We start from the raw sequence: 16,247 nt of genomic DNA on the forward strand, positions 1-16,247 counted from the left end.
AACTAGAGAGGTCTATAAACTTATAAGAAATGCCAATAGGAAATGGTAAATAAGATCAGTAGCAGTCAAAGATGAAGATGATAAAGTATTGATGGACAAGATACTGCAGCGAACTATATAAAAATAAACTAATAATACTGCAACAGAAGTAATCAAAGAACTAAAAGCAATCTCTCTCCACCAGCAGAGATCTTTGAAAATGACATCTTGGAAGAGGAGGTGAGCAAGGCTATAAAACATCTCAAGAACAACAAGAGTCCTAGAAATAACATAATAGGCGAGAATTAGTTGTAAAAGAAATGCATATGCTATGTAATGAAATACAGAGATCAGGGTATGCCTCAAATAGTGGAAAAAATCAGTCTTGGTTGTTCTTCATAAGAAACGCAGTGCTTTAGAATGCACTGATGGTAGAACTGTTGCACTCCTCTAATGGCAAAGTTCTGATGAAAATACTTACAGAACACGTGAAGGGTCATATGGAGTCGCATTTTACTGATTTGAGCAAGCCGGATTTTGAAAAGACTTGAGTACAGTGTGCAACAAATACTTGCACTAATAGAGAGAAAGCTCAAAGAAAGACCAAAAAGATATACTGCCATTTCGTGGACTTCCAGAAAGCCTTTGATAACATTGATCAAAATATAAAATGGGCAGTCTTGGAATCCTATGGTGTGGACAATAAATTGATCTGCCTGTTGAAAGATATAAATATCTAAGCACAAGCAACCAAGGCACAAGACAAGGGGACTTAATATCACCAAATTGGTGATATTAAGTTCCCTTGTCTTGTGCCTTGACTAGTGGCAAACTAATCTCCAGTCACATCTGGAAAGAACACTAGATAAGATTAAAAAAGAAGGTGGAGGCATTTCAATAAATGGTATAAGAATAAACTACCTCTGTTTTGCAGATGACATCGTCCTGATTGAAGAAGATGCAAGAAGGCCGGAATGGACACTGCAAACACTAGATACAGAAGGAAAAAGATATGGGCTAAATGCCAATTTTGAAAAAACTAAAACAATGATAAAACAGTTACCATAGAAGATTTCAATGAGAAAATGTGGAACACGTCACATATCCTGGACCCCCCCCCCCAAAAAAAAAAGAGGTAAAAATTAGAATAGCCAGAATAAGAATTAGTATAAGCTATCTTAAAAGCCATGGACAAAATATGGAAGAGCCGAGTTATGGATGTGAGACCTGGGTACTTCTGAGAGAAACTGAAAGGATTAGCATTTGAGAGAAGTGCTATATACAGAGTGGTTCAAAATTCCACGTACAAACTTTGAGGGGAGGTAGAGAACATCAAAATCAACCATATACACATAGGAAAGCATGACCAGAAATGTCACCAGAAGGTACTAACAGGGACACAAAGATACAGAAATAACACAAGGCAGTAAGTACTGTAAAAAAACTTTATTAGGCATAACTGAACAGTTGAATAGTAGTTGGATACATAATATGGTAAACAAGGTGCATGTCTGCCATCTCAGTTTGTAAAATGACTCATGTTCTTTGTACTACGTCGAAAGCTTGAATGAGGAAGCCCCAATTGCTTACCTGGAGCACTGCAGAACAGTGCCACCTATCACTTTTGGATGGCGTTTCCAGTCATGCTTTCCTATATGGATATGGTTGGTTTTGATGTTCTCTACCTCCCCTTAAAGTTTGTACATGGAATTTTGAACCACTCTGTAGAAAGATTTTGAGAATAAGCTGGATCCAGAAAGTGACCGGCGAGGAAATATATAGTCGAAAATAATCAAAAGGAAACTACTTCTATTTGGCCATATATGTAGAATGAATGATGAGAGGAAATTAAAAATGCTGTTGTTTTTGGGATGATTGAAGAAAAGAACAAAAGAGGAAGGCCAAACAGAGAATGGATCAATGATATCTTCAAATGGCGCAGAAACTCTATACACAAACTGAGTCATCTTGCACAAAATAGAATGCGATGGAAGATCATATCAAGATGGCATGCATCAGACACTTACAGTTGAGCCCACAGTTGATGATGATGATGATTCCACCTATTGTAAAAATAGACTGTGAATGGTATCAGATTTCTATACTGAAATCTAAGCAAACAAGTAAGATCCTAGACAAAAATAATTTACTATGACAAGTTTGCTATCAATTCTCAAAATTCAATCTTAAATTCAATAATAATCAAGTAAATTGAGTTTTCACACTTCAGTATACAAAAATTGTAAAATAATTGAATAATATTAAAATACATTAAAAGAAATTTCCAACGTTTGGAACTTTACTTCGACAACAAAAACTTGTCTTAAAATCCAAAAAAACAAACAAACCACATCTTATCTGGTTTTGGGGCCCAAAATTATAGCTAAAAAGAACATTATGTCTCTTAACTGTCTGGACCTCTCTTGAAAGAAACAGTTTAGTTCTTCAACGGAAACAGTTCTTTTCCTAAAAATCACTTTATCTTGGAAATAACTGTAAATTTCCTATTCCTTGTCATAGATACAAAAAGTTCAGACTTGGCAATAAACTCTTCAAATTTGAACACTGTTTAGCATTCCTCCTTGAATGGCTTCTAAAAATAATTGCACATAAATATATATCTTTTTTTTTTTTCATTTTCTGAATTCAGAATCGTTTTTTTCTTTCTGTATAAAGGATTCCCAAGGAAAAATGATTGAACATTTCAACTCTCTGTAATCCTCTGAAACAGCTGTTAAAACATTACTGCACTAATGGAACCTTTAATATCCAATAAACATTTCTCTTCCTATATGAGAAACTTCATTTATCAAGTTACAAAGTTCCTAGAACTTTCTTCCACACCTGTTATTCCAGTTACCTTTGTAACATAACAGCTAAATAACTTTTAAAACATCTTTCTTTCTGAAAGAATGCTACTAATGGTACTTTTTCCAAAAACTCTTCCATATCACTAATCTCTCTCTCTTTTTTTTTTTTAAATTATTATTATTATTATTCCGGCAACTCCAAGGAGTCGACAGACTCATCGATGCATTAAACACAGCTCTATCCAGTTTTCTAGTTACCTTGTTCTTTTCGCTCATTCATGCTCCAGTGCACACATTTGGTTCCACTTCAGTTGCGAAGTAATGAAAACCACCACAATTACACATTATCTTCACAGTGCTTTGCTTGAAAGTTGCAAAAACATTTTCAGTCAACTAAATAAGTCTTTTTAACTTATGTATTTTAAACATAGCTAAACATTAAACTATAACACTAATTTTCAATACAGTAAACTACAAACATCTTACTACTACAATCACTTCATAAAATGTTAATGCTACACATAAACATGATATATTAACTGCACAAGACTACTTATAAATACAACAAATCAATTTTACTTTTCCACACAATGAAAACTAGTAATTTGAAGCAGAATATTAAAAATTTACAAAAACAAAATTCTGTAGAACATCTGTATGCATACACCTCCTTCAGTTAGAATTGAAGGAGGTAGTACAGCAATAAAGTTTGATGCTAAGTCAGGTGTGAGACAAGGGGTACACATTATCTCCACTGTTATTCATAATCTATATGGATCATATTATGAAGGAAAGTGGCATTAAACCTGATTTTAGAATTGGAGATGTCAAATTTAGCTCTTTGCTTTGCACAGACGATGTTATATTCTTAAACAAATCTAGTGTGAGTCTCCAGGATTCTCTAACTAAACTGAATAACAGCTATAATAAATTTGGCATGAAAATCAGCAATAAAAAGACAGAAACATTGAAAACGTGTGTTAATTTATTTTCACAGTATTGATTACAACACAGAATGATAAGAAAATAATCAATATTATTAACGTATTAGCTGATATTTCACTGGTATTATATTCAGCATCTTCAGAGCACAAGAACAGTTTGTCACAATACACGAAACACAACAACAATTTGGTATAATCAGATTGTTGCATATAATTTTAAATTACAATAAAAATTCTGAAAGTAATACAACTATCCAAATCCAGTAAGTACACAAATTTTGGAAATGCTTTGCATTTTTGACAAAATAATATCAATAACACGCATAACACATATATCACTGATATATGTGTTACAAAACCAAAACTAATAATATACTAACATAAACAATTTGTAAAAATATTCATAATTTTAAATTATGATCATTTTTACATCATCAATCTATCCTCATAGAGAGTGTTTCTCACCGTCTTGGTTGCTTGCCTCTGGATCCTCTCCACAACTTCCTCATTCCTAAGAAACCCAGGAGACCAGATCTGAACACAGGAATCCAGATGTATACATATCAAGGCCTTATAATGAGGAATAACAACTTACTTATCTCTACTTGTTAGTGTCTTATTCAATAGCCAAGTAATCTTATGAGCAACCTTAGCAATATGTCCTCTAAATCCTTAGAGGACATATTGCTAAGGTTATAAAAAACTAAATCCTTAGCTTCATCTATTTCCTGGAGTATAGTTCCATCAGTGTGGTATGCAGCTTATAATCTGTTTATCCCAAAATGCATAACTTTATATTTCTCCACATTAAACAGACACCCATTATCTTTTGCCCATATTGACAGCTTATTTAAATCATCCTGCAAGCACTCCACATTGCCTTGATTCACTATTACTCTACCTAATTTTGCATTATCAGCAAACAACTGAATATTTCCTTTCAATAATGATCCTAGCACTGAACCTTGCAGCACACCCCTAGTCACCAGCTTTTGCCTGGATTGCTGTAACATCACATATGTTACAGCATAACCTCATTTGGATGATATATACCCTTGCAAAGTGGTCACTCGGTAATTCAACTATTTTATCTGCTTCTGTAACCTCCTCCATATACCACTCTCTGATACCTGTCCAGCAGCCATCCTCTTATCCACATAACCTGTGTCATATCCAACTCCTTGAATTCTAGTTCGCATAACAGAGTGCCATGTGGTATTCTGTCAAATGCCTTTGCAAAATCTAGCAGAATCATCGTGTAGCTATCCAACTCAGCTGTAATGCATGACCAACGTTTCACAAAGCCATGTTGCCCTGCAGAGAGTATCATATTCTAATCCACCCATTCTTGAATTCTCTTTTTGACCAATTTTTCCAGTACTTTTACCACCACTCCTGAGATACTGATTGGTCAATTTTCTATTGCAATCTTAGAACCTCCCTTATGCAAGGGAATTATTTTGCCCTCTTTTTACTCCCTTAGAACTCTACCAGAGCTGAGACTTAATTTAAAGAACCTAGTCAGAGGCCTTGCTACTTCCCTTGTACATTCCTGCAAAACACAAGCTTATATCCCATCTAATTCCACAAGTGTATTTACATTGAGATTCTGCAATATCCTAAGAACCTCCAATTCATCCATCTCTGTTCCCACATAAGTCTGTCACACATGTTATAGCAATAATCTCATTTAGATGATATATACCCTTGCAAAGTAGTCACTCAGTAATTCAACTATTTTATCTGCTTCTGTAACCTCATGACCATTAGCACTCATTAAGGTTATTCTTCCTCTTACTTGCCATATAGTGCAAGAATTCTTTGGGATTTCCTTTCACTTGCTCAGTAGTTTCTTCTCGTAATATGTTTTGCTTTCCTACCATACTGGTCACCTTTCTTGCCTAATCCTTATACTGTTCATGAGTTTGCTTGTCACTTTTCTCATTATATACTCTCCGCAGCATTTTATTTTTTGAAGCTCGTGCTTAATGATATTATTCATCCATCTAACTCCTAGTTGATTAACCTTCCTTACCTTAGGTGCACAATTTAATATAACTTCCCCTAGATGCCCTTAACTATCTTTTAAGCAGTACTAACATCCTAAGCTTGTCATAATCACTTGCCTTGTAGTTCCACATATATCCCTTCTTGACAGAATATTCTTAATTTTTTACAATCTCCCAAGTCAAAACTGCATGTTCATTTTCCCCAGTCGGAAGCATTGTGACCACCTTAGTTACTTATAGATCTTCAGATTTTATGACCAGGTCCAATACTCTTGCACCTTGAGTCCCCTCCATCACATGCTGCCTTAGGTAATTATCTCTCAGTACGTATAAATTCCATTTTCTTACCGCCATGTGAACTCTCTTCATTCCAATCTATATCTCCATAGTCGAGTTCTCCATAATAATCACTGGACCTGTACTCATACTAATTTGGTGATGCATGTCTTCCAGATCATCCATTGAACTCCCTGGCCGTAATCTCACACCAGACTGCTTCAAATGAACAGTCACCCTCCTGCATATCTCCTATTTTTTTTGGCTGCAGTTCTGCTATCATCAGCTGTGCCCCTCTCCTCGTCCTATCTTCTCTATCTTTCCCTGAAAATACTAAACACTTCACATTCTATCCCTGTAACTACATCATCTGCTGTTTAACGAAGTCTCACTAATGCCTATAACTTTTGGTGAAATTGCACTAACCAATGCCAAAAACCTTTTTTCTTGTTCCTAATACTTCTGGCATTAGTATATAGAAATTGTAGCCTCCCTTTAGACTCCCAGCCGCCTTGCAATCTAAAAACACTCATCACATTTATTATTTTATAAAAGCATTTGATAAAATTAAAAAAAAATAATAAAATTCTATTTAGCACATTCCAAGAAAGACAAATATCAGATAGCATTCTAAAAGCTATTGTATATATATATATATATATATACAGTAAAACCCCTTTTTTACACTTGTCAGGGGACTGATGGAAAAAAGTGTAAATAGAGGAAATGTAAAAAAACATTAAAAAAAGGCTAAAAGATGACTTACTACTAGTATGTGAGTCTACATACTAGATTACAAAATTTAATAACTGAAAATAAATGAATTTACAATTACTTACATTTATCTATTTAAAAAAATCTTTAATTGTTGATTGTTTTTTTGACAAAGCGCCAGATTGCTTTGCATTGAGTTCAATGCTTGACCTGTTTTTTACTATCGTGTTCAAAGTGGACACGGAGAGTCCAAGATCTTTTGCTGAATGCACACGTGTTCCGGCATGCCAATCTACAAGTCGCAGAATTGCCATCTTTTCTTCTACCGAAATACATTTTCTGTCTTTTTTCTCCATGTTACTAACATGGATAATCCACCACTGCAACTTGAAGGCAACTTTCACACGCTAAATTACGTAGCAGAAATTCTGCAATATCAATTCATACTGCGATTGAATAATCACGGTATCACGCATCACTACATTACTGCTGCAAGCATGCAAGTCACTGTGAAGGTGGGAACGAAACTACAGCCAAAAGCAAACGCCAGCTGGAAACAGAAATGCGCAGATTTGAAATTGATTCGAAAATCAGTATTGCCACCCAAGAAAAAAACGCAAATCACAGGAAATAACGTCCACATCAAGTTGTTAATGGTGGGAAAACAATATATCGTAAGAATAGGCCTTAAGACGGGACCAATGGAAAATGATGTAAATGGCAGGAAAACGTAAATTGCGGGAATGTAAAAACACGGGTTTTACTTTATATATGCGAGGATAATGAAATACAGATATGGTTGAATTCTGAACTATCATAGAGTTTAGATAAAAATGGACAGAGTACTCCATGTGTGAAGAAGTGTTGCCAGTATTCTGAGAGCACTTTGTCTAATTGTTTATGTTATTTATAGATGAATATCAGAGACATCAACATGACATCTTCCGTTTTGGAAGGTGTCATGTTGATGTCTATATGGCTACCCCCCCCTCCCTCACACACACACACACACACACCAGTGTCTCTCTTTCTCCCCTCACACACACACACACGTGCTTGCCCACATCATGTGAGATTGGAGTAGCACATGAGACAAACTTCAAAGCATGCAGCCATAAAAATTCATTCAAGTTTTTATTTTATTTATAGGTGGTGTTAGCAGCTTAAATTTTGCATACGAGTATCACTTTGCATGCTACATACTTGAGAAAAAGTTTAGACTAAGTTTTATAAATGGCAAAAGTTTTGCTGTCATTTATTATTCATTTGTTGTCATTATATTAATAAATAATGAATATTATTCATTAAGGATAGGAGAACTTATGCCTACCTGTTGGCTGAAAGGTTAGCATTTTTGCTGGCAAACGCTTCACATCCAACCATGGACATGGATGTTTGTGGTTGTCTTTAGGGGAGATGAATTTCGTCACCTGGTGTTTGGCCACTCCCCTTATTGGAGAGCCAAAGTGGATTGAAAAAAGTTCTATTTTTGGTCTCAAAAGAAAGCAAGATTATTATTATTAGACCTCTAGGGAGTCAGGGCTCCTCAAGGGAGGTCGCATATCACTCGCACTGTATTTCATATATTCTCTTGATTTCATTCACACTCTCTGCACTCACACCTTCAACTTCACACCATTCCAGTCGCACACCACTCTTTGAGAGAAAAATCTAGCTCTCACTCCCTTTCTTGACTGCATTCATTCATAAAATGAAAAATTCCATCTACTGGTATCCTGTATGACTCTTTCAGATGTATATAGGTTTTTGTCATGTCACTCCTCTTTTCTCCTGCCTGCTAACATCTGCAGTCCACAAATTCTCATTCTCTCCTCATAATCCTGATATCTTTAAAACTTTCCTTCGCAACCTCTCCACTGTATTTGCATCACCTTGGACACTAGATCTGCACACACACTAGTTCAGATGAGGTCATATCAAAGCCTTGTAAAAAGGCAAAATGACTTCCTTATTCTTATATGCCAGTGTCTGTTTCAGCATTCCAATTATCCTCTGAGTTGTATTCACAAATTTTGCTATATGTCCAAACTTCAACTTCCTATCTACTAATACTCCAAGATAATGATGTTAATAATAATGAAGTAAAGGGAGAGATTCTTGTGGAGAATGGTTGATGAGTGGAATGCATTGCCTGAGTGTGTTGTGAATGTAGACACATTGAATCAGTTTAAGGCGTGGTTGGATGAGCTTTGTGTGTGTGTGTGATAGTGTGTACCTTGCCACAATGAGTCTCTGACTCCATGGAGGTCAGATGTTAATAATAATAGATCTCTAGCCTGATCAGTTTCTTCTTCTAGCATAATCCCACCAATATAATACAACATTGGATACCTATTCATTCCAAAGTGCATGACTTTACATTTACTGACATTGAACTGACATCCATTTTCCCCATGACCATAATTCCAGCCTGTTCAAATCATTCTGCAAGTACTGCATATCAGCAGCATTCCTGATTACCCTGGCTATCTTTGCATCATCAGCAAATAGCTGTACATCATGTGCTAAATCCTTCCTGATCCAATATCATAAATGTAAAGATTGAATTGCAATGGATCAAGGACTTATCCCTGGGGTACACTACCTAAACCTTGTGGACTCACCCCCCCCCCATCTACCACATTTTGATATCTGTCACTCAGCCATACTCTTATCCAAACTAGTAATTTATAATCCATTCCCATATCCTCTGATTTATATCATAGCCTTCAATGTTGAATCCTGTCGAAAGCTTTAGCTAAGTCCAGAAGTATCATGGTGTATCCATTTCCCTTGTCTAACTCAACTGTGATATTATATAAAATGTGAGCAAGTTACTCAAACATTACCTTACCTTAGTAAACCCATACTGTTCACTGCAAAGTATAGATCCCCTTCTGTATGCAAGTTCTTACTATCTTTTCCAAAATCTTCACCACCACTCCAGAGATACTGATGGGTCGATAGTTAAATACGTCAGTCTCTGCCCCATCCTTGTGCAATGGAATTATCATGCATTCTTTCCACTCTTGCAGAACCTTTCCTGTGCTAGGATAAATTCCTGTACCCGTAATAATAAATTTATACAGCCACATCAGAGAAACAGTCAGTTCAGCTGAGCACTCTTTTAGTATCTCATACTGATATCGCATCAGTCCCTGTTGCCAAATTAATGTTCAGTTTGTGCAACAGTTCTAGTACCTCCTTCTCGTGCAACTGGGTTTCTTCCTCCAGTATAGGGGTTACTATATTATTATTATTAGGTATTAGAGAAAGATGTTGGAACATCTTTTTCTAATCCAGAGTAATTTAATAATAAGGTGTGACACCTTTTGGCAACTTGTGTAGGTAAATATGATTTCTCCATTACTTCCACCTTGGTATCACCACCTCTGGGTCTGGCTCCCACTGATAGACCTCAATAAAGGTCAAAACCAGTCTGGGTAGTGGCCCTTCCCTTAATGCATTGTATTATGCGAGATACTAAGGCAAGTGATGAGAATTTATACCACCTTTACCATAAGTTGCCCTAGTCCTGAAGATACTTCAGGTGCAAACTTTGCTTACACTTGGATAAAGGATTAAACTAAATATATAATTTATAGTCTAAGTGAAAAAACTTCCAACAGATAGAGGGTACCTCTATGGGATCTGCCCTTTCATTCCTCCCTTGCCAGTTTTTTATGGAAGGTTTTTGAAAAGCAAGTTCTCGACTCAACTCCTCTCAAACCTCTTATCTGGTTATTATATGTAGATGATGTATTTTCTATGGTCTCATGGCCCAGACATACTTTCCTCTGTCACCTCCATAGTCTTCACCCTAGAATTCAGTTTATTATGGAAAATGAAACTGATACTAGTATCAGTTACATTTTCCATAATATGACAACAATAAGATTAACCTATAATCAATTCTTCCACCAATCCATGCCCTTCTCTCCAGAAAGATTTTAGTAATGCTATCACCATCCCTTATGTCTGAAGCACAAAAAATAGCCAAAATCTTAAAGAAATACAAACTCTGCTCCACTAAAGACAAACTTCCTCTTCTCTCAGTTCCAGGTATATATCGAGTTCTTTGTTCTTGCAATATGGACAGATAGGAAGATCAACTATCATCCACATGGAAGAACATAAAAAAATACATCTGCAGTCAGTGACTATGGTCAATATCTCCTTGCAGACCATGCTTTGGATATGGCTCATAGAATCAATTGGAAAATGACTACTATGTTCCACCACAATAAATTTAGAAGAGAAAGACTGTTTTTAGAATCTGCTGCTGCTCTTAAAAATTAGCCTAATTTAAATAAACGTGGTTGCATAAAACTTCCCAAAATATAGGAAACACTAATACTTTGAAATCCTAGGCTGCTGAACAGGTGTCCATAGAGGTTACCCCACTCCACTCTAGTCTTTTATCCATGTGTTTCACTTAGTTTTGTGCTGCCTTTGTATGTGTGTGTTACAAGTCTCTTATTGTACTCCTTGACAATGTCTCTGTAAATGAAATATTGAAAGAATTAAATACTATTTTTAATCCTTTACTAATGCTGTTTCACTCCATGACTTATTTCATCAGGAGTTAGAGTACTTTAACTTCTGATGACAGGATAAAATGCTACATTCATGTAACATTTCATACTGTCTAGAAAATCTTTGCTCTACTGTTCTTTCTGTACCTGAAGATTTCTTCCATTTTGCTTTCCAAGTGTTTGCCTATTAGATTATAGATGACCTTCACTGCCTGGCTAAACCACTAACCTGCTTAGCAAAGATTATTGTTTAGCAAGGATTCAGCTACCCCCCCCCTTTCTTAAGTGTGAGTGATGCCCTTCAAGGGCTTGCCAAACATTCTTAGAGACTCAAAACCGCCTCCATTTTGAGGGTACATCATAAAAAATAGTGGTGGTGCAGAGGAGAGCTACCAAATAGTATACAGTCCCAAACTTGTCAGTAATGAGTGAAGAAGCTTTCTAGTTGGTCCTTAATCTCACTGACACATACTTTGCCATGTCGTGCCTGGAAGGGAAGTACAAATAATGGTATGTGAGAGACACTGTTGAGGCTACATTATGCAAAGGAGATTGGTTGCTCTCTGTATGATTATCATGTCCAAGAGTGCCATCACCTTACACTGCATGTCCCTAATCTATCTTTTCACCTAACTTGAATTGTACAACAAACAGTAATAGTGCCACTGTGACTGACATAAATCTCCTTCAAAGATGCCAAAATTCTATATAATAATAAAAAACTCACTTTTACATCTGTGAACACCAACATAACATACATCATCATGTAAAGACATCTGGAACTGACTTCCTACTCTTGACAGAAACCCAAATTGCAACCACAATCCACATTAATGTCCAAATTACACATTTCATGATTGGTGACACCTGTGCCTTTGTGAGATCCACTGTTGCCTTCCAGAGAATGCCTAATTTAATATATGCTTTTGACTGCCTCTGGTCCAAGGTTTATTTGCTCTTTTCAGTAACATTCATCTGCTATATTTACTGCTCTCTCCAAATTATGAAAAACCACTCTGACCTCTTCACCTTCCTATCTATGAAGCTGGATTTTCTGCAGTCCAGCTATCTAAATAATGAAGTCATCTTCCTCGATGGCTTTAATGTCCACAGCCAGCTCTTGTTTTCCAACATCACACACCAGCGTAGACATGTTGCAGAAGTTTCTGTCATAAGCAAGATTTTCTATCAAATTCCTAATAGCACTCTCCAATACCCTTGATATTTTTTTTAACCAGTTCTCCTTCCAGATAATTCCAGATATTCTGTAGAGGTCACCTCCTCTCAGTAACTCAGATCACAGTCTTATGCAAGTTTACTCTCACATGTTCTGTGTTCTATGTGAAGGTGTTCTACCCTCTCTCTAACCACTCCCAACCTCGTGTCTTTTGACACTACAAAAGATACCAAGTGGGGTGACTGGAAATTTGACTCTTCCTTTCCATAATCTAATTGTTGCATCTGCTCTTCTAATCTAAACACTGCTCTGAGCAAATTACAGGAGTCATTCTCACTGGGCATGAAGTCCTTTATTTTCCATTCTAACGAAAATTCTCATGCACTTTCCAAGCCCTGATTTAACAGATGTTCAAAGAAGAAAAAAAAAACATAGCTTACTGCAAGTGGCTTGCAACAAGACCCCCCCCCTTCCACACAGTTCATACTTGTCCTATACTGAAACATGAAGTAGATAAGAAACAACAAATCCATATCTGACTTATAAAGACCAGTAGCAGAAAACTACAGTTCCTACATTGGATGAAACTTCTGCTCATCTGCACTTCCACCTATCTCTCATCCAGATGACACCACTGTTCCTGCACCTAAAGATAAAGATGACCTCCTGACATTACTCTTTTTCTGACCAAGGCAAATCACTTCTTACCATACCAGATATTCTCACTACTACATGCCTTATGTACTTTTTTGCAAAAAGACATAAGAAAACTAAACAACTTGAACAGTAAAAGTCTTCTGGTCCAATGATCTCTCTTCAGTTGTACACAAGAGCTAACACCTGTCCTCTGTCATCTCTGCAATCTTCTTTACCTCAGCTGGCACTTATCCCAACACATAGAAGTAAGTATCCAACATGTCCTAAAAAGGGTAATAAAAGTCTGCCATTAAACTACTGACTGACTTTGATCACCTCAGTCCTCTCCAAAATAATGGAGAAAGTTATGGACAATTAACTTCACTATCCAGAGGCTTATCAGTTAATCAGTATGGATTCTACCAATCTAGATCATGACTGACCCTTAGCCTTCATTGCCCACCAGACGATATGTGCGAAGGAAGGGTTCGGAACAATGTGCTATCACTCTTGATATTTTCAGGGGTTTGGCTCATGGTTGGTACAGAGGCCTGCTAAGCAAACTGACTTACTTCAGTTAACCTACCACCCTTTGTATTTTTCTCTGATTGTTCACTGCTTATCACAAATCATGAGTAGTTTCCTCAGTATCTAAAAAAATTGAGCATTCTTTTCTCCTCAAGATGCTAATTTTTCATCCACCTAGCTACTAACTATAATACAAATCCTAAATCTGTCCACCTTAGAATACCATTCACATGTTTTCAGGTGGTGGTGCACTTAATATCTCCCTAAAAATTCGGTGTTTTCATAATAAAAAACAGTTTAGCTCAGATGATCCCTCCTTAACAGACTCAGTTCAACCTCCATCTCACAGATGCACTGTTTCAGCTCTATCTTTTTCTGTAGGTGCTTCTATGATCACTGCTCCATGAACTGCCAACCATCATTCCTCCACTTTCTATTAGGCAGCTCCTATAGAGGAGCTGTTTAACATCCCTTTTCATATAATTGCATATACCTAATCTGCTTCTCTTCTTTCTCATTTATTCCAACTATCTCTTTATGAAGAAGGCTATTTACAACTTCCACCTCTTCAAGAAAATGTTAGACGTCTTCTTTATCAGTCATCGCCTACATCCTGCATATGACACTGGTGTTCTGTAGGCTCTTCTGCCTCTCATTTGGGATATATATAAAATCTGATTCCTTGCTGTTGTAGCCAGTGTTATTTTTTTTGCACAGTCTGGAAGATCTGTTCCTATTCATAGAGAGCAACATAAAATGATATAGGTGCATACTTTTAGATTCCTTAAGGCATAAATGATTTTGTTACCTTGAATTTTTTTCTGTTAAGGTGTATGTTATGTTGCTCCATTTCTGTACTGGTGCCTATGATACATAAGCAAAAATTGTACTAATAAAGAAATTTATTAGTACAATTTTTTGTAGTAATTTATTCTTGTAAAATTTATATAAATTATTTACACTAATTGTACTAATAAAGAATTTATTAGTACTTCTGTCTTTCCTCCATTTTAACATAATTTTTTCTTAGGTATAATACAGTGTTAGGATTTCATTGTACTAAACTAAAATTTCTTGCCATCTGGGAATCATTCTTGTGTGGTAGACAAATAAAGGTTTACAGTTCCAGTTTGGTGATAATAACTCATATGGTTTCTCTTGTAAAAATATAGCACCCATGGATGTTTCTTTGTTAACACTAAAACAATGAAGGTCACTTTGATTTTTTGAAAGCAACTTTTCTGAAGTCTCCATTCAGTAATTTCTAAATTGCATTACTCAACATTGCAGATTTGGGGAATTACTTAATATACGAATGCTTCCCGAAAAATTTTGTGCATTTATCAACTACGGTGATAAAATGACTGCAGGACGAGCTATGCAAGCATTACAGGTAAGTTCTTATTCAGAAACACATTGTGAAAAGCTGTTTATTATTTTTCATTGATAAAAAATAGTGCCATAGTATAAAGTATGCATAATTTTTTTCAGCAGCAGTGTATTCATTTTGCAGCTAAAATTGATAGACATTATAACACAGTGGCTATTATATAATTGTAACATAATAAATCACACCTAAAGTTCAGAAATATACTATGGAAAGTAAATTATGCTGTTTCATGGTAACAGTGTATATTAATATAACATACAGCTTCAGTATGAATACTCATCACTATATTCTTTCATTATTAATTGGCTCAATTTTAGGCAACAGTCTTACATAATTTAATTGGAAAGATTCTGTGTACGTACACATTATTTTTCTTAAGATGGCATTCTGAATACTAACAATATCAAAGTTTCTTCCCAGTGTTTTCATTTTTAATATGATTCTGCCAATGATGTCATCTGTTCACCCTTCTAATTTTTCTCAGAATTCTCATATCCATAAATTAAATTTGGTTCGAACAGTTTTGTATAGAGCTAGTTTGACTAATTTCTAAATAAATTTATTTAGTTACTCCACACCATACTAATTTTGCTTATTCTGTTGTCTATTTAGATATTTAATTGCAACCTTCACTACAGATTATGCCTGAATAGCTGAAGTATTTTCTTGTTCTGTAGGTTTGTCATTCTGGATGCAGCTGATTATCACAGTTTGTCATTATGACAGTTATTCAGTTTGGTTAAGAATATTGAAAACTTGTACTGAATTTATTTGGGAGGTTAACATCTCCAGTTTTGATATCAAGTTTAATACTGCTTTCCTTCATGATGTAATCCACAAACAATGAATAACAGTGGAGATTGTGTGCACCCTTGTTTTACATCAAAACATCTTTCTGTACCTCCTTCAGTTGTAACTGCTAACTTACAACTTAAATATAGACTATGTACCGCTCTGTATAATGTTTCATTTAACCCATATAATTGTAGTATTTTGAATAGCTTTTCTCTTAATACCTTGTCATATGCCTTATCCTGATCTTCCCTTCCTTCCTGATTTATGCTATGCATAGACTTTACTGTGCAGACATTTGAAACTAAATCCAGTGCAATAGGATTGTTAATCCTTATTTCTGTAGTGTCCTATGTCTGTATATCACATATTTTTTTCTGGCCATTTGCCTGGGACAAAAAAAAATAGACAAGTTCAAGGAGCTGTACAAGCTCATCCAGAGCAGGCTTTTACAAAT

The 16,247-nt window shown here is 35.8% G+C and overlaps 1 protein-coding gene across 1 annotated transcript in view; it reads left to right on the plus strand.

Moving 5' to 3' along the window:
- Window positions 1-16,247, plus strand: part of LOC150099771 (uncharacterized) — a 392,852-nt gene that overhangs the window by 356,645 nt on the left and 19,960 nt on the right. The window contains exon 14 of the mRNA XM_090403489.1: window positions 14,899-15,001. Within this exon, the coding sequence (XP_090259615.1) occupies window positions 14,899-15,001 (103 nt within the window). The remainder of the gene's footprint in view (window positions 1-14,898; window positions 15,002-16,247) is intronic.

The sequence above is a fragment of the Typopeltis vanoorti genome, chromosome 14 (genome assembly GCF_054136105.1).
Source record: "Typopeltis vanoorti isolate ZY-2024b chromosome 14, IOZ_Tvanoo_1.0, whole genome shotgun sequence".
NCBI classification, from domain to species: domain Eukaryota; kingdom Metazoa; phylum Arthropoda; class Arachnida; order Uropygi; family Thelyphonidae; genus Typopeltis; species Typopeltis vanoorti.